The following is a 19,927-nucleotide window of genomic DNA, read 5'->3' as shown; positions in this document are numbered from 1 at the left end:
CTCTCCCATCTTATTTTTCATTCTCCTTAATCTTGTAGGAATTCCTCTAATTTCTTTGGAAATTTCCTGAGTGTGTAGGCTCATGGAGAGTGGAAAACAGGCTTTATTTTATGTTTATAAATTTCCTACCCTATTATGAATGCTTCCAGAAAAGAAAATAAAAAGCACAATACTTCTGTTAGTAGACCAAAGCTTAAATCTCAGGCCATAGCTGGTGGAAAGTAGGCCATCTCTACTCCAGTAACTTTGCAGTATTCTCTTCAATGAATTATACAGATATATTCACTGGTGTTTGCACTGGATGGAGCAATAATCCATACTGTCAGAGGATGGACTGGAACACTGGAAGGAACAGTTACCACATCTCGTTTGGGAAGGAAACTGGAACAAAACCAAGAGCTGTTCCTCGCTTCTCAGCTTCCACCAGCCACTTGAGGAAGTCAGGCTTTCTGGGTTCTGGATGTCGGGTTGCTTACCCATGTTAAGGTACTCTGGATATAAACGGTGTAAGAGCAAGTTTTTTGATTAGTCTAGGCAGGTTTTCATGCCCAGAGCTGTCATCAGGAGTATCATACTGGTTTATAATCTAATAACTTTTGGTTAAGGAGGGAATCAAGACTGTTTTAAATAAATGAAAGACCCATAGTCGTTTAGAGCTCTGATACTAATTCTTGTTATGACAGTGAGTCTGTAGGCAGACATCCCTAGAGAAGGGCCCAGACTCTGCTATGCTTGGGCACAGTGCAAGCGCCAAGACTTTTCTTGTCCAGAACAGCTTTCAAACAGTGAGTTTAGGAACATTGCTCCCATGCGAAGATTATTTGCTTATGGCTGTATGTAAAAACTCTTTGGACTATGGTATCGTCACTAGAACTACTCAAGGGAAGACTAATGGAACTATTAACAGCCCATACGGGACAGATCTGTGGAGATGGCAGTTTTGGAGCTACAGGCTTTTAGCAATTGCATGTACTACTTTCTTCCAGAGAAATGGATACATGAATATGCTTCAAAGAGATTAATGGACATTATAAAAGTTATTTGCTGCTACTCTTGAAACTACACACTTTCCCATCTCCGCTTGGAATCCTGATCTCACACAGCAGCTTAATCTTTTGATGTGCAGAACGGAAGTATGACCCTGCGGATTTCTTCGTGGTGTGATGGGAACTGAATATTTGACAAAGTGTAGTTGGTCTACAAGACTTTTCTGATAGCTATGAGATTTAACAGGTGGACCACGTCCATCTTCCATAGCTAGTTGCTTTTGGGGATGGGAGAGAAGCAGGCTTCGGTAGGCTTGTGATTGGATTAAGAACACTTTGGGAATATTTTCAGCTTTAAGAAGCGTTCTAGGATTACTTTTTCTTTAGCCCATCTGTCTGCAGTGTACTTTGCCACAGAAAATAATTCAGCTGTTTCCTCAGCAGAGTCCTTGCTTGTCCATGACTGCCTATGTTTGATCAGAGTAACTTTTCGCCTGATCACATTTCCTTATTTATCTATGGCCAGCTAAGAATTTATCAGGTATCAAGACAACGGGATGTATCTAGATAGCTAGTGCCACAAGTGTTGCAGCAATTATCTCTGCCCTCTTCAGCATTACACACGATAATGGAACTTTGTATTTCCTTCCAAGGGCTCTCTGGTGTTTGTCCACCCCCGAGCAGGGGAGGAGGCATGTGAGGAGGCAGTGGCAGGGGTGGCTCGCTCTCGGCCGAGGTCCGACACCGCCGGGGAGGTGAGGGGCCGGGGGAAATGCCGAAGCCGCCCATGGAGCCCAGGTGTGCGCGCGTTCTGTGGGGGACGCGCAGGCACCGGCGTCCTCCCCGGCCTTTGTGGCGATCGCCTGGTGCCACAGCGAAGGGGCGCCCAGCCGCGGCTTGCACGGGAGAGGACCGAGCACCGAAGGAGGGAGCAGGCGGCGTGGGACACGCTGCGTAAGGAGTTCGGGAAGACTTGCAGCCCGGTGGCGCTCACGGGAACAATGTCGGAGCAGGGCGCTTCCGAAGAGGTCGTTCCCCGTGCCCGTCACCGTCCCGGCAGGAAAGCTCCGACCCGCCGGCGGGTTACACCGCCCACATCTCACCGCGGCGGCCGCCGTCCCTGGAGGCGCCGAGCCCGCCGCAGCGTATGCCACCGGCGCGGCCCCGCGGCCGCAGTGGCAGCGCCTCCCCGACCGCCGCGGGGCCGCGCTCCCGCCGGCTGCCGCGGCCGGAGCACGGATGGTGCCCGGCGGGGGCGGCCCCGTCCCGTCCCGTCCCGGCCGCCTTTGTTCCGCTCGGCGGCGGGGCGCCCACGTGCAGCGACGGCCCCGCGCCCGCGCAGCCGGCCGCGGGGTGGGGGTAGGGGGCGGCCGGCCCTCCCCCACCGCGGCGCTGCGCGGGGGCAGCCGGGGAGCGCGGGCCGGGGCACCGGGACGCCGGCCTGGCCCTTTAAACCTGCCGCGGCGGCGGGGCCGGGCCGGTGCGGGCACGTGAGGCGGCCGCGGCGTGCTCTGCCGCCGCTGCCCCGGCTGCCGTACTGCTCATGTTTTATCTGGCCGGCCGCCAGCCCCCGGTCGCTGGGTTTTTCGGTTTTTTGGTCTGCCTCCTCCGCTTTTTTTTTTTTTTTTTTTTTTTTTTTTTTGCCCCCTCCCGGTTTTTCCACCCACGGTTAAAGGTGGTTTTTCTTTTCTTTTCTTTTTTTTTTTTTTTTTTTATATCATCCTAGTTTAGTTCGTGGGCAGGACTCACATAATAATATTTCCAGTCCCAGCAGCTCGCATCACAGACACGAACCCAGGACCGCCCCCCCCCCCTTTTTTTTCCTTCTCAATCTCCCAAATCGTTTTATTATTATTATTTTTTAAATGATCGCTCTTTTTACCCGCTGCTCCCGCTGCTGCCGAAATCCCCGTCTTCCCAGGGTGCATGCTTCTGGCAAGATTGTGCAGTGTTCTCAGTCCATTTTCAGTGTGTCTTATCTTAATTTGTCCTGATCCGATCTAAGCGCGATAGCCACCACTTGCTTTCAATTTGTAGGATTTTTTCCCCTTCTTGGTTTGCTCCCGACTACCCTCGGGAGTATTTCCCCCTCTCCTTGCACTTCCAGAGTTGCCTTTTCTTCGTTTTTTGTTTTTTGTTTTTTGTTTTTGTTTTTTTTTTTTTTTTTAACCTCCCCTCTTTTGAATTGCTTCATGCTACTAACCATTCTTAAATTGTAAGAGAGATTCATTCCCCCTCCTCTTCCACCACCACCAGCACCACTACCACCATCACCTCCTCCTCCTCCTCCTCCCCTTCTCTTCTCCTTTTTGGCAGCACCAGGACGTCCGGTGTGGTGGTGGCAGCGAGCAGCAAAAGCAGCAAGAGCTCGTTTTGATTCCCCCCCTTCCAAGGTGCTTTGGAGAGACTGGTTTAAAGCTGAGCAGCAGAAGTCACGATGAGTGCACAAGGTGAGGGACCCGGTCAGCCTTCCACTGCTGCCCAGGAGCAACCTGCAACCGCAGAGCCTCAGAAGAGAGGACGAGGCAGACCCAGGAAGCAACCACAAGTCAGTATCGTATAGATACGTAGAGCCGCAGATCTATGGTATTATAGGCATGTACATGTACGTATTATGCTGCAAGTGAAGGAGTCCTGGAGACGGGGCGGGGGGCTTTGTTGTGTGCTGCTGCCCGCCGAGGAGGTGCAGAGGCGTAGCGAGGGGCTTTGCCGGGCGCCCCGGCGGGGGGACCCCGGGGCCCGGGAGCGGCGGGGTGCTCCTGCGTGTGGCTGAGCCGCGGAGCCTCCTCGGGACTTTCACTATTGTGCAGGGAGCGAGCTGGGGCTTTTCAATGTAAATGGGGAACATGGAGCAGCGCGGCTCCGACCAACCAGCGCTCGCTGGGTCATTTCGAGCTGATTTTGAAATTGCGAAAGCGAGGAGCAGGGAACGGGGCTCTCCCGTCTCCCTCCTCTCTCAGCCCTTGCAATGTCTCAGTCTGCGTGTGCGTGTGTGTGTGCGTGTGCGTGTCGGGTCCCACCGGGGGCTGCTGCCGCCTCCGATCTTGACCAGCCCAGCCCCTGACTGCCCCTCGATCCTGGGGTTGGGGGGAGAGGAGGGTGTCTAGAAAGTCGCATAGGTTTTTTCGCCTTCCCCCCGCTACCCCCGCGTCCCCCCCTTCCCCACCTCCCCCCTCGCCCCCGTCATCCTATGCAGAGAGGTGCCCCCGTTGCCGATGGAGGTGGGGGAGGTAGCCGGAGGGGGCTTGCCCTGCCTTTGCAACACCTTTTGCCTTTGCTCCGGCGCTTTCCCAGGCAGGTCGCGGCGAGGGGGAACTGGCCCCAGGTTTCGGCGGGGGGCGCGGAGCCCGGCTCCCTCCCATCCGCACCCGCAGCCTCCTCCCGGGCCCCGAAGGGGACGCGCTGGGCTCCTGTTTTTGACTTGCAAGACCAGAATCCGCGCTAAGGTTGCTAGATCCGTGCGTTATTTCCAGCCCCCATCCCTCCCTTCCCTTCCTCTCCCTAAGTGCCATTGTCGCATCGCCTGGAAATGCCGAGCCACGCTCAGCCCCCGCCGCCGGGCGAGGCGGCCCGGGAGCCCCCTGCAGCCCCTCCACCGGCGCCGCCGAGGGAGGATTACGCCCGCAGCTACGCGGGGGCAGCGCGGGGTCGTTCGCAGCCCTTTCCATGCCTTCCTCGGAAGTCACGGCTGGGAAGGAGGGCTGCCTGTGGAGCTCGTTTGAAAGCGAGCTTCCGCGGGCTTTAAAAATGTTTGCTCCCGTTCATTTAGCATCAGCCTACTGCCACCGGAGCCTGCGAGGGGCTGCGAAAACGCGGAGGGAGCTGAACAGCAGATCCCCGAGCGGGGGGGGGGGGGGAAACGCCGCTGCTTTGCTCCCCTCACTCCCACCGATGTGCTCTTGCAAATTGCACAGAAAGTACTTTTTGGAAAGGCATAAAAGCGGAGCCCCTGGCTTTCCCGCTCTGCCCTTAGTGACACCCCACGGCAGCGGCTACGGGCTCTGCCCCCCGTCCCCCTTTACCCTCCGGGCTGCCCTCGCCCAGCCCCAGCAGCCGGCATCGGCCCTGCGAGCTTGCGCCGGGGCTGCCTTTTTCTCTCTCTCTCTCTCTCTCTCTCTCTTTTTTTTTCTTTTTTTTTTTTTTTTCTTCTCTTCCTCCTCCTTCTCCCATAGCGTTTGAATGTATGGAAGAGAAAGAAAAGTGCGTCTCCTTAGGCGTGCTCAGCCCAGCTGTGCAGTGCCTGCGGGGCTCGGCACCGAGCGCCGGAGCGGCTCGGGAGTCCCGTCGCCAACCTCCCCTTAACCTACCCGGGAATTAAAAAGCTGAAAGGTTTTAAGCTGGTTTAAGTTAACAAACTGCGTTTAATTAGTTTTACCCCATCCTGTAATCTGAATGAAATGTATAATATTTAAGACTAGAAGAGTTTTATAGTGTTTATGATTCACTGAATAAATATTTGGAATCCAAACTCTTAGTAACTCATACCCATTTTGAAGGACTGGTTATTTACTGTCAGGCAGAGGAGCTAGTTAAGAAAATAGCTAAAATAATCGGTGTTCCTGTCGAGTCGTTTTAGAGTTGGGGTTTTGTTTCGGATATTTACCTTTGTCGAGGTTTTTTGGTTTGCTAGTGCTCCATTTGAAGAAACTTTCACATTTGCATTTTAATACAAATCGATTATGTTTAGAATAGGTGTGAATATAATGTCTGTTACAGAACAACAGAAAAAAATCCCCCCAAAACGTTTGTGCCCTTGAGAGGAAACAGTCTAAACTTACTTTACGGTTTTCTACTAGTTAACTTCTTTCCTCAAAAAAGTTTGTGCTAGAAACTGCATATGATAATTATATCTTGCTATAATGAAATGCAATTGAAATGAAATGGGTAACTGTTGTTTTTTGAATAATCATTCCTGTATGAGGGAAATCATAGCCATCTTTTAAAAATGTGTTTTCCGCTCTAACTTACATGCTAGAGTATGCAAAGTTTTCTACGCAATTACAAGGGGACTTAAACTGTTTTATTGCGCAAAGTATGTTTTTTTCTTTACCTCGAGCTGTTTAATTTTTCATGTTACTTTTTAAATATCGTGTTATTTATTTACACTGTTAATTCGTATGTTTTAAGTAACTTCTCAGTTACAGTCTATCCACCAGATCTTTTGGGTTAGTTGTAGCGTTGTAGCCTATTGCCACAATAGCATGTTTTCCTGTATTTAGGAACCAACTGGTGAACCATCTCCTAAAAGACCAAGAGGAAGACCCAAAGGAAGCAAAAACAAGAGTCCCTCTAAAGCAGCTCAGAAGGTGAGATTATTAAAGAGAGAGAGTTCCTAATGCTGTTTTTTCATCAACTGGTAGCAAAACAATCTAGTCACTTAGTCTGTGAACTGTGGGGTTGGAACTCTTAATAATGGAAGCTACATAAAGGATGTATTTTGCATTTTGAAGATCAGAATTAACAGGCTGCATGAAGACCCTAGGTGCAGAACCTATAAGGGCAGCTTGCTTTTTCAACAGCGTACAGATTAGTGAAATAATGCATTTGATGTATTACTGAGTTCTCCTGTATCTAGTCAGGAAAACAGTACTAAGGATATTATTCTCTCAATTAAGATTTTTGAAGGAGGAAGATTAATTTCTTGCTCACTTACAGTTGTTACTACTACAGACCATATCTGTATATTAAAGCTAAGTGTTTTGTCAAACATAGGTTAATTAGAAGTAAATCCAATTATGTGTTGATGGAAATAAGTGCATATATTGAAATTTACAGCTTTAGAATGTGATGGTAAAGTAAACTGAGTTACAGTAAAAGCCTACCATATCTTGTTTAGTGATCAGTTTCAAAGAGACTTTTACATGAAGTGCTATTAGTCTTCTGAACCACTAATTCTGCTTGGTGATGGGAGCAAACTTTTTTCTGGTGCTTGTGAATGCATTCAGCTATAGGAGAAGCTCCCTGAAGTCACTGCATTTAGTGCATGGACTTTACATCTCAAATACAACATGAAAACGTGACTTAATTTTCTTTGAATTGGGGAAAGCTCAGCATTTGAAAACTGTGCTGTCAAGGCAAATAGTACCTTTCTGTAGGAATTATTTTAGTGAAGGCAAATAGCTGTGTATGGGCTTGAAAACAAATATGGGAGTTTTGTTTATGTTGATGGTTACACAGCAGTTAGCACTAATTTACAGGTACAAAACTGGAAACAAAAGCTTACAAAATCTGGTAGTGAACTGTAGTGCTTAAGTGTATCAGTGTCTTTTAAGTAGATTTGTGACAAAATATGTGTGGAAGATATTTGTTGCCTCATCTAATTATGGTTCGATTTCTCAACGTGCCTATGCTACTGACCATGTTAAGTTTGATGGTTTTCAGCGTTGTGATTTACTGTAGCAATTACTGATAAATATGAAATCATTAGGGGTGACTGTAGTTTCATGTCTGTTTTGTTGTAAGTGTTTTCAATATTTGTTTGAGGGACATTTCCCAACTCTCTTTAAATTTAAAATTGTTTTTTACTTTATGAGCTGCAAAAACCCCAGTATATTCTTTCAAAAAGTTCATGAAATAGTAAAAAATGCTTTCCAGGTTAAGTGTTTAAAATATATCAAAGCCACTCTACAACCTAGTGAGCTTAAAATGTTGATTTTTTTTTCTTTAGATAGTAAAAATGTTCCTCAGATTCACTTTAAATAGTTTAAATTTCACTCTTCAAAAGAGAGAACACACTTTTTTATTATTCTAGCAAATCCAAATGTGAGCTTTAGTATTTTAAATATTACTCTTATGAGTGTTGGCTTTCCTAGGAGAAATATTTGTAATGAGATTAAATTTTAAGTAATTTGTAGAAATGTGTTTTAAAAAGATATTTCTAAAAGAAATATTAACATTATTTCATTTATGTGAGTGATTTGGAAATCAGTATAAATGGAAAATAACTTAAAAGCATTCATATATATGTAGGTGTATCAAATCAAGAGCTTTCCAGAGAATTCTGGTACATATAGTTGGGGTTTTTAAACCTTAATTTATGAACTAAGCAGTTTCATTGCAACGTTTTGATTTTCAGAATGCATCAAGTTACTGCTCTAAAGCAAACCCTTTTGGGTGTTGATAACGTGAAAAATTGACCAAAGACCACATATCATTTTTATAATTAAAATAAAAAACAAACCCCAAAACTTTTGAGGGGTATGCAATTACAAGTCTTACTTGTTTCTAGGTTTATAGGTAAAGTACATAAATGTTTGATAAATCCTCTAGAACATAAAGCACTTATAAAGCCTTACTAGTAGAAAGTCACTGAGGTCACATTTCAAATAAAGATTTTAGCCCTTTTTCAAAATTGATAATTAACCCTCTCTAAAATGGTTCAGCTTCTCACCAGGCATCTCAAAGTATCTTTTCATGTAAAATTAATTCCAATAGTTCTTCTAACAGTAATATGAATGGAAAGGGTTTGGCACTGTAAGAAAGTTTCATTTGGTGGTGAGGGTATCACCTCTTAAAAGAGTTGAGCTATATGTTTGATTTTGTGGTAAACATATTTAGACATATATATGCATACATATATTTATCTAAGGCTTTCTACAGCCTGTCTGGACTCTCAGAAAGAGAGCTGGCTAACTTAGCTTAAGCCCCTCTACATGTGAACCTGGGTACTATACACGCAACTGGAATTTGCTGGAATTTCTAAAGAATAGTGTGTGCCCTGTGTGTTTCAAAGAAAGCTCATTGAAATGTATTAGAGTGTTCACAACATGTAAGATAAACGTCGGCCAGGAGAACCCACCGAGCAGCCATGAGAAGGCACTCATGATTAATTGATTGGGTGTTCTCTTGCAAACCATTACACATCACAATTAAAAATGTATTGCACAAACCGGCAGCGAGTTAAAAATACTCCAGAACTGGGACTTTGTTTTGTTGCACTTCAAAAAGGACATACCCTTAAATCAGTTGAGGGACATTTTACCCTGGTATCATGGTTCTGTTGTGTATTTAATATTTCTTGGTTCATGGGAATTTTTTTAGGTTTTTTTATATTTATTTAATTTTTTTTAGCTTTCAGAGCTTGTGTTTGGTCTTAGTAAACTGGCCTTGGGGCATCTGAAAACAAACTGTACTTGTTAGGAAATTAGCAATGTGAAACTTGACAATGCATACAGAATGTTGCAAGACCAACTGGACAGCTAATAATGTGGCAATTACTCTAATTTTAGGTAATGCCCATTTTTTTAAAAGCCTTGCATATCACACATGCCTAACTTGTTATAAACTGGGCACAAAAGGTGAACTGCATTCTATAGAAAACCAAACCATTTCTCAATTGTTTAATTTTCACCAACAGAAGGAATACATGTTAGCAGATGAGAAGAGATAGGCACAAAAAGACTCTTAATTACCTTGTACTGAGTCCCCACAACTGGGCTGTTACATCTTTAAACAAGTAATTCTGTTATTCATTTAAAATACTTGTAAAAAGTGAGCAAAAAAGTGAAGATTTTTTTTTTTCTAAAGAATAAATAGTTTTGTGGGAAAATGCTAGTAGGGATGTGCCTTTCTAGTTTCCTGGGTGTTAAATGGTTGAGTTTTCTTTGCCAGGCTGAGCTGCGTTTCTAGCCCACCACGTTTCCCTTAAGCATTCAAGGGCTTTTCTTTGTTTAGCTCCTGTAGCTGGGCTTGACCAAAATACTGTATAGGCATAAATACTCCCGTTTGGAAGGAGGAAACAATAACTGTGAGGTTAAAAAAAGACAGAGTAATAGCTACTATGTGTTTGTCTCGAAATAAAATGGATATCCCAGGGATATCCAAAAGTAAACACTTTTTTAGTAAAATTCGTCTTCAGTTAAAATATTTTGAGGTTTGCTGTAGTTATTGATGCAGTGAAATTCACTGAAAATACCTCCAGAACTGGAAATATCATCCTCTGAAAACCAGAACTTGTGGTACCGTGTGCGACCACGCTTACTGCTGTCTCTAGATTACATGGCCAGAGTTTGGTATGTAGAAAGGCATGTCCCTGAGGTAAGCAGTCCAAAGGTAAAAAAAAACCAAAGCGCATGTGACCAGGACTCTGCCCTAAATTGGTTCATGAAAATCTATTTGGCTTCTCTATGCTTCATTCATTCTCACCAACACCAACCACCACAGGCTTAAAGGGAAAACAAGATCAGATTTACTAAGTGATCATAACATGGTTGTTGTAAGTAAAAAATAAAAGACCTCAAAATCAGGCGTTTTGAGCAAGATGGGAGAATCAGAAGACTTGACTCTGGTTTAGAATTAAAATGAGTAAAACACGACATGGGAAGTGTGGTATTTTTGTATCTAGCCAGTGCCTGTTTCTTTTAAGAGGTTTGTTGTTTGTTTTGGTTTTTCACAAAATAATTATTTTTTGGGAGACGGAAACATTACTGGGCAAGGTCTTTTGACATGGGGTGACAACAGTGATCTTCCTCCTGAGAACTCTCGATTATTTCACCCATCTTACACATGTTATCTGAAGTCTCCAACAGATCATTTTGCAAAGTGGATAGAGTTCTCCAAATTTGGATTCTGTTGCATTTGAGATCTTCCTTACAATAGATAGATGCCCAAAGAGCACTTTATAGCCATTCAATTATTTATACTTGCCTTGTCTTGTTAATTGCTTTTAGTCGTACAGCCTCTGTTTTTATCTGAGCAGGGCACATTTATGCAACAAGGAGGCAGAGATGATGGCCAGTCAAGCCCTACTGTTGCTGACAGCAACTGTTTGGAAGCAGGGTTTGATGACCCTGTGGTACAGGGTTTAGGGGAATTGCTGATCTGCCTGGGGACTGTTAGCTTGCTTTCAGATGGCAATGACTGGAATGGCTCTCACCTGGGACAAAAAAACCCACAACATTTCCCATATAGATCATGCACTTAAAAGCAAGTAAGTCTAGTTCTGTTCCTAAAATGTGACATAGCAAAAATAATGTATTCATACCACATTTCATAATTTTTCATGAAACATGTTTTGTGTTTGATAACGTACCCAACCCTCCTTTAAGTTTGCTGATTTCATGTCTTAGTTGTATGGAGCAAGATCATGCCTCATAGCGTAGCACCAAACGTTAAGGAAATCCTGAGCAAACACATCTCAGTTTCAAAAAGCGCTTTAGAGGACGAAGGCAGTAGTTTCCTTCCTGACTAAGCAGGTACCAGCTGCTGCATGTAGGGTGGCTGGGAACATGTGCATCTTGCTGCCCAGACGAGAATCTGTGTTACCTCTGGGTGGCTTGGGGCTCTCTCTGGATTTGTTTCTAGCTTCAACAGCAATGCTTCAATTAAAGCAAAGAGCCAACAGACTGGCATGTTTCTGATTATGCAAATACCTGTTTCAGAGGAAAGGCAATGCTTTGGCACTTACGTGTTCCTTTTCTTATTAATTACTTGAAAATTATATGGAGAAACATTGAATTACTTGTCTGATACGCAATAAAACCTTTCTTCAAGTGCTTTAATTAAAAGACAGTCTTGTGCTCTTGGAGAAAATATAGGCTGTGTTTGCAGAATGCAAACTGAAAAAAATGCAGAGGGAAAGAGGTGAAATATTTTGCTAAACTTCACATTTTTATCATCACCACTGGGCTGCTGCTACTCCTTTTGGTTGTTCCAGAAGTGTTTTGTCTTTCTCTTCAGTTGGAGTGGAGATAAAAATGTCCACTTTGGAGGTTCTTGTCATTCATTTTTTGCAGTTTAGTCTGTGAAACCTTCCTATTTACTTACAGAATCGCTCTGCAAAACATTGTCTCTGGCATGCCCCACTGTTTGCTCAGCTCACCTCTGGGAAAGATTTGCTTTTGATAAGAACTATGGAAATGTTTTTCTTCTAACATGAGGTGGAAATCATATACAGCAGGAATATAGTGCCTTTCAATCTGAAAGGTCCCCAAGCACTTGACAAACTGATATCCAAACTAGCCAGCAGGAACACTAGCCCCTTCTGACATGGACCTTCCTTGAGGGTAAAGCGCAACACTGTTCATGGCAAGCGGCCATACTGTGTGACAGTTTATGGAAGGAAGCAAAGATTAGTTATTCAAAGAAATCTCTCATGTTCTCTTTCCCATCAAACTAGATTATACGCTATAGTTAAACTTACAATTTGTGTCAGGTTTGTACGAACTTTAATTGTGAGATCAAAGCAGTTTTTGTTTCCAAAAAGTTAATTTTTTTTCTTAAAGTTTTGGAAAAGGGGCTTTCCTTCAGATGTGGTAAAATACGGAAGAAAATAAATGGCATTTGTGCTTTGTTAACATGTCAGGTGTTGATTTGTTAAGAAAATTTAAACCAATCTTCTAAGATTTATGCCCAGCGTTTTGTGAAATAAACATAAATGCAGGGGGCTACAGCTTGTCAAAACTAAATCACATCTTTTTTTTTTTTTGGCATCCTTCAGGTTATAAGGTATAAAGAAATGAACACTTTAAAAGGAAACAAAACTCTGAAAATAGACAGCTACAGGATATAGTAAATGCACTTTAACAAGTATTCTCATAAGAGGGTTTCACCTTACATGTAGCACTGGTATAAACAATTAAAGAGCGAGTTTACTCTTTTAACAAGTCTGAGTGATAATTTTGCCCTTCAGGAGTGTGAATTTTATTTTTCACAGCTTTCTTCTTGGTGAGATATTTGTTTCAAAGTAACTGCATTTCACTTGCAGGGCAGCTTTTTTTGTAGAGATTCCTCAGCTCAAGTTCTCTTTCAGAGGGATCTGATTTACACAGCATTAGGTTACAGTATATGTTACAGAGATTGACCAGCAAGTGATTTATTTAATGACACAGTTGATTTCTAAGGGAAAATCAAATACACATACAGTCAACTGGAAAAAAAGCAATTCATAGAAATGTGGGCACACGTTACAGAATGTGTGCTAGAAGTACTTCATTCTCAGGGACTTTGTATGTGGCAAGTCTTGCCCTTGCTAAAGCTCGTGGCAAAAACCTCGTTATTCTCAGTGGGGCAGGATTATTTACCTGATGAAGCATAGGGATGGGCAGAGCCTACCTAGAGAAGATAAGCTGCAATTTTCATTTTGAAGTCTCTAAGTATTTTAGTGTGGTGCACTAGTATTCACAATGTCATGCAGTGAATTAATGGAAGAGTGTAAATGAGCCCGTATTTCCTTTATGCTGAGCTCCAGGGCCAACTGATGGGCTTACATAAATATAGCTGTCACTTCTAGGGCACCTTCCATGCTGTTTCCTTAAACCTGAGAAGGGAACGAGCATTTTGGACCAGTGAAAGGCTTACTTAACAGCTTAAGGATGTGCTTTACCTGGAAAACTTCACATGAAGTAGAGAAGTTATTTCCCCAATGTGAACACACACATGTTCATAGTGATAGTCTGTCCAGTTTATGCCTATCATGCATAAACATCGTGAGACTAAAGGAAGGAACTGTGGCTGCTATAAACCGCTTTGTTCAGGCTTGAAGCAGGCTGTATTTCCCATTTGGTGTCACCAGGTAATTTCACAGCCAGCCTGTGAAAGGCTAGATTTGATGTTATTGGGGTTCTCAGATTCCCGAATTGCCGTGTGCCCCCATCCCCAGCCTGCGTGCCTCGTGGCTGCCTGGGGCCAGGGCACCCCAGGCTGTACTGCGGGCACTGAGCAGCGGGGTGTGCATGGGCACCCCCCTCTGTGCCCTTGGACACAGTGTGGATCAGGTCTGGTGGCACCCTTGGGCACAGGCAAGTCATCCCCTGGCCATGCTAGCTAGGAAATGTCGGGAAAACCAACATAATCACATTCCACCAGAAAACCCACAGAAGAGGAGGGGGGCTTGGTGACACCCAAGAGATATAATTATAGCTAATGTTACAGGAAAGCGGTCCTACTTACCGAGGTTGTTAAATAATGCTGAGGTATGAAATATGTTGTGTTTCTTTTCCTTTTACAGAAAGCAGAAGCCATTGGTGAAAAGCGACCCAGAGGCCGGCCCAGAAAATGGGTAGGTATTTCACTTATAATCATTTGATTTATTTGCTGTGTTATAAAGTCCATTCTTTTAGAGAACAGTTATTTCTGCTTCATTTGTAAAAAAGAGCATCCATCTTCTGTGTCTGTTTGTTCTGGTGGATTGACTAAAGGGTTAAGATAGCAGAGAAGTTAACCACAGCTTCCTACCTTTAGACTCTGGTAGTTTGCTCAAGATACTTTACTATTAAATGTTTGCTGGGAGTGAATATTTATGTGTCTCTCAAAAGCATGGAAAGAGGCACGACTCTTCCTTCAAAAGAGAGTAACAATGAGATAACTTGTTCAGTAATTGAGTACCAAAGGTTAAAGGGGCACTATCAGGCATCAGAAGGTGATTAAGAGAGGTGATAACGTTCAGATGTAGTGTGCACAAGATAAAGTTTAAAAACCAAAAGGTCTTTGTCCTATATTGCCTAGAAACAGCATATTTTCCTTAAATCCAGTGAGAAAGCGCAAAAATGAACAGCTGGATACTTGCACTTAGAATTTAGTTTTTTCATTCTGGGCCATCCTCATGCCTTATGTAATTGTAGCGACTGGTAGTATGTTTCATTAAAAATTTCCTCTTTCCTTGGTTGTTTGGTCTGTAGATGTGGCTATCAGATGCATGTGTTTTGATTCTTTGGCCATAGAAAGATTTCAGTCTCAGATACTTGAAATTCTGTGTTCTCACTGGTGTTTACAGCGAATGAGAGTGCCTTGTGCACCTCTCCTCTGCATGTCTTTCACTTATGCATAGGCTTTCAAAATAAATGTAATGGGGACGTCACTTGGAAAACGTGATTGGGTATTAGAAGATATGAAGGTGTGGCTGTGTGCTCCATCAGAAGTTAACATTTCTAATTTCCTTTTTCCAGTTCCCTTTCCCTTTATCCAGTCAACGTTTTTCTTTAAACTTTTTCAAATCCATCCCTCCCCATCTCAATTTTGCTGCCTTGTTTTTCTCTGCCTTCTCTTTCCTCTCTGCAGTCCTGTCATTTCCCCCCTCATTTTGTTCAGTTTGCATAGATGTTAACACAGTTGTAAGAGTATAGGCTTGCAAAAGCTCAAACAGCACCAGAAGGTACTTAAAACTACAGCTGAAGTTCTCCAGAGTACCAGCAGCTAAATGCAGGAGAGATGGCTTTAACATCCACCTTAAGAAATAGTTCTGTAGCGTTGTCTGGTGATAAAGTACCCCAGGATATTTCTTTGGAAACAACAGACTGTTACATACCAGATGTATTGCTTATGCCTGTATTTTTTAAGTCAGGCAGATTTCAGGTACATGAAGAGGCTCATTGGCATTAGGAAAAAGGTGCTGTATTGAAACGTACCTGTGCCGGTGACCTTCTTAGAGGCAGCTTGCAGAAGGCAAACACCAAGTGCAGTGAAACATGGATGGGTTACTGTCCACGTCCTCCCGTCCAGCTGGGACCTTGCATATGTGGGTGCCGAGTGTTGCTTGCTCGATCCTCACCTTGGGTGCAATCCCAGGGGAAGCAGCAGAAACAGGGGATTGATCTGAGTAATTTATAATGGGCAGGCCATCCCCCCTGAATAAGGAATGTGTGACGATCGAACAGGGATGGTTGAAGAGCTCTGTGAAGAGGGAGGGTGCAGCAATCTGAAACAGCAGAAAGATTTTTCTCTCCCAAGCACTCATAGTCCAGAGACTAAGGCCAGTTTTCAGTGAAAAGGGCTAAATACTTTTGTGGCATCTTCTAGGATAGAATGTTTCCTTTTTATTTTGTATCTTTCTGGGGAAGAAAGAATAGGCAGTATCAGTGGAGCATGAAGTTTAGTATGAACTGTTTGTTGGATGAAGAATCTAATTTGCAGAAATGGGAATTACTGGTTATCTAGTGGGTGTATGCATTACTTTATTGTGAGACCAATACAACAGTTTCACTCTTTTTTTTTTTTTTTTTGAAACTAAGGCATATTTTCAAACTCTATTACTTTGCTGTTGTGCTTGTTGAAAGCACAGTCTTTTTATTTGCTTGTTCTGACAATATGATTGCTTCTTGTGATTTTCAGAGATAACGCTTCTATCTGCAGCTTGCATTGAGTTAATTCTATAGACTGAGAATCAAATTGCCATTTCCCCCCCCTCTTTCTTCTCTCTTTCCAGTTTAAATTAGATTCATGGGTTCCTCCTCTGTGCATGATGAAATGGAGAGTAATGTTATATTTTGCTCCAGAAAGAAATGTGGTTAAATTATTATAAGCCATTGTGCTGACAACTATAAGCAAAGCTTATAGTTGGAACCAAGGGAGGATTCTGCCTAAGAGCAGATGACGCAGTGTCATCCTTTCTGTTTTGCCATCCAACATGTACTCAGAAAGTGTCCCTTTTTATCACCCAAACTTCATTTAAGTCCTTGGTGATTATTTTCTTTAATCCAGTTTATTTAAATGTCAAGCCTTAAAGATGTCAGTTAGTAAAAGTAAGGAGTGTGTGGGGTTTTTTTGTTTGGAGAGGACAGAATTCTATATGGCAGGTATTTTCTTAAGATTGTAACCCTTTTTTGCAAGTCTAGAGGTTCTGTGTCATATGTTGTTCATCAAATTGTAAAGTATTATTTCTGCTGTTTCCTTCAATATGTGCATGCAGAGACATACGAGCTAACAGACCACTGTAGAATTCCGGTAGCTGGTCTTTCTGCCGGTTCAGATTAAGTATTTAATGTTTGTGACTTGCAATGTATTTATTTTTATATTATTTTTTAGAAGAGAAGTAAATCTTTTTGACTAGTATAAAACTGGGAAGGGGGAGGGAGAGCCCAAGTGAAGAGGGCAAGAAGCACAGTTTATCACAAGCGTATGAGACATCCCGTGATCTTTTTAGTGCAATAACATGTACTTTGCAAAGTTGTCAAGCAAAAGAAGACCTTTGTCAGTTGAACAGATAGTAAAGATTGGCAAACTCTTCAGAAAATAAAATATTCAACTACATAGAGAAGCTTTCTAAATGTGGAGAGGTAATTGAATAAAAATCTTGAAGATAACAAGGTCAAGTAGGTGGGAAATTAACAAATTTGGAATTGGAAACACAGTGCCTGCTGCTGTAAAACTAATCTTCACTGGAAGCTGCTGCACGTGAGTGAAGCGTGTTGAAGGCTGTGAGTCCTGTTAACTGAGAGGGAGGTAAACCTCTTTGTGACCTTGGTACTCCATAATTTTAGAGGTTTTGATGCAGGAACATGTTCTAAGCTCTTTGGATGCATCTATATTAGTGTGTTAGGTCGCATCAGGAGTGTGCTTTGGAAGTGCATCTCCTAATTGTCCCCAAGTGCTGTTATGCATTGTGGAACTGTCCCAGAGCTCATGGGCAGGATTCCTTCCAAATGAAACAAAATTGGAAGATGTGCTGGAAGTGCAGTCTGGTAGGCATTCAACCGGTAGGACTAGGATAGAGTGATATAAAAACATCTTGAAAAGTGTGTGGTGTGGACCTTAGGTCCTCAGCACCAGCCTTTTTTCTCCTGCTGGTCCACATTGTCTGTGTATTGTAGACATGGCCTTTGATGCTTGAAAAAGGCAGATGAAGCACCCTGTTTTTTATTAGCAGAATTATTGTATGTAGCATAGGCATAAAGTCAAACTCTTAGCCATGGAGATTCAGATTCCCAGAAGTCAGTGGAAGGTTTGTCATTGACTTCATCAGTGCCAGGTTTTTGCCACTGAGACTTGATGCTGCTGCTCGTGGAATCAGCAACAGTTTTGCTGATGGCTTCACATAACCCTTTGTAAAGAGCTCACAGGCAAAGTTGTTTGTTTGTTTGTTTAATTTGTGTGTCTAGAAGTTGACTGAAAGGTAGAGCAGGAGACTGATTAATCAATTATCCTGCTGTTTGTTCCAAAGAACTGCATTGAAAACCCCTGGAACTTTCATGGACTTCTGGTGCTCTCAGGCATCAGTTTAATGGAGAAACCTAAAACCCAGTTCTGAAGTTGATGCTTAAAGGGTGTGTGTATATATATATATGTTATTTCCATTTGTTTTGTTATGTCTTTAGATGGAATTTTTTGGCATTGTCTGATTTCACCTCCACATTGCTTCACCTGAATGCCAAATTCACTGCAAGGCATGGCAGAATTACTCCAAAAACCCAAGGATCAATCCAGAGCTTTTTACAGCTTTGAGCAAGACTTTGATGGGGAGGAGAGGTGCCTGATGCCATGGCATGAAACTGTGTTAAAGGATGGAAAGACGCAGTTCTGGAAGTTGCATGTTTATAACAGTGGAAGAGAATGAGTGACTTCCCAAGCACAGGGTGCTTGTGAAGTGTGTGCAGCTCGTTGCTGATGCCCAAGTAACAACTGGACTCAGAAACCTTTTCTCTCTTTCAAGAATTTTGTTTTCTGCTAGATAGTCTAGATAGCACATTTCAGGTTGGTAGAAGATAGAAGATAATCAGAAATGAACTTAATTTCCTTAATCAGGACCTTTATCTGATCTAATCATGATTCACTACACATTATAGTACTTTTGAAGCTCAGGTTTTCCTCTTTTTAATGAGGGCAAAGTTTCACTTTATACTAAAAGTCACTAAGCAATGCCAAACCACGTTTTAAAAAAACATTGATACCCACGTTTTTCTAATAACTTTTTTTTCAGATTATTTCCCACTGCAGTTTTGACGTAGATGTTAAACCTCAAACGTGGGATTTGTGAGATGTTTCTATGCTAGCAGTTCCAGAAGGCCTGTGTCAGAGAAAGGACTCCTAATGCTCATTCACTTGTAAGGCCTTGAAAACAAGGTTCTGAATTTTGAAGAAATACACATCAAAAGACCCTCCCCCTTCCTTGCCTCAGAAAACCCATCAACACTTTGAGGCTATTTCTTCCCTATAATGAGTTTTTGCAAACCGTTATCTAAGTAGAAGTTCCTAATGGGTAGTGCCATGCTCTGTGATGTGAAGCTGTTTAACTTATTTCTTATTTAGCGCAGTCATTTGTGTCTCATATGAAGTCATAGTCTAGGTCAAGGTGCTCTAAAGTCAGCTTCTTAACTAGGTGATGGAGAGAGAAGGATGTTCTGAGATCATAGTCCATCCTGTGCTAAAAAAGGCTTTGTTATAGGTGTGGTGCATTCTCGTCTGGAGGCAGCAATCTTTTGACATTGGGAAAGACAACCTAGATGATAAAATAAGACACATATCTGACTTTTAGATAGCAAAAGCTATGTGTGAGAGAACTCCTCCTTTGATGCCATTGTGCTTCCCACTGCATCCCTAAGCTAGGCCAGAGATTCCATTGTTAAAAGAATGTAATTGTTTGAATGAATTAGTTCATGGTCCATTTGGAGCAAACCATGACTGAGGTAAAACTTAAGTCACATGTATTTGATGATAAATGAAAAAGGAAGTTGCTAATTATGCAATTATAGAAGATAGCACAGATAAAAATTCAATTTCTTGTACTTGGAAGAATAATGTCATTTCAGTTACTTTACATCTTAGCAACTTTTGACTGCAATATCTAAGGTGTTTCTGCTTCATGTGAGACACATCATGAAAATTTGCAAATTGCTGTTATTTTAATCTTCCAAATTACCTTACCTTCTTTGAGAAGATCGTAGATATTATTCTGTAATGTGGTAGCATAAAATACCCTATTTCACAAACATGTTTTACATCTGTGTGGGCAAGATGTCACCTGGGAGGGGTCATCATTTCAGTTGTCTAAAGATCTTGAGGGGGCTTTCATAATTACAAAATCCAGACTATTGACCTCTCTCCTTCAAGATTCCTAAAATTAAGAAGTGGATGAAGGACATGAATTGAAAGCCTTAAAAGCTTTATACCTATACATTTACTTTCCGGTTCAGATGATCTGTAAAAGAAATCATCTCTCAAAACCTGAAAATTTTGACAGAAGTAGTGATTGTTGAACTTTTCTCCTATGATTAACAGATATTTAATGCCTT

General features: G+C 42.6%; 1 protein-coding gene across 3 annotated transcripts in view; it reads left to right on the top strand.

Annotated features, from left to right (window-relative positions):
• The first annotated feature begins 1,516 nt into the window (after positions 1 to 1,516).
• Positions 1,517 to 19,927, top strand: part of HMGA2 (high mobility group AT-hook 2) — a 123,051-nt gene continuing 104,640 nt past the window's right edge. The window contains exons 1-4 of one of the 3 annotated variants that reach the window (XM_037389130.1): positions 1,517 to 1,741; positions 3,303 to 3,534; positions 6,206 to 6,292; positions 13,933 to 13,983. In XM_037389130.1, the coding sequence (XP_037245027.1) occupies positions 3,424 to 3,534; positions 6,206 to 6,292; positions 13,933 to 13,983 (249 nt within the window). In that variant the 5' untranslated portion in view covers positions 1,517 to 1,741; positions 3,303 to 3,423. Of the gene's footprint in view, positions 1,742 to 2,393; positions 3,535 to 6,205; positions 6,293 to 13,932; positions 13,984 to 16,125; positions 16,222 to 19,927 lie in introns of those variants that run through there. The other 2 variants (XM_037389132.1, XM_037389131.1) reach the window with 2 other exon arrangements.

Source organism: Falco rusticolus, chromosome 5 (assembly GCF_015220075.1).
Source record: "Falco rusticolus isolate bFalRus1 chromosome 5, bFalRus1.pri, whole genome shotgun sequence".
Classification (NCBI taxonomy): Eukaryota; Metazoa; Chordata; class Aves; order Falconiformes; family Falconidae; genus Falco; species Falco rusticolus.
This window is presented reverse-complemented; position numbering and strand designations above follow the sequence as displayed.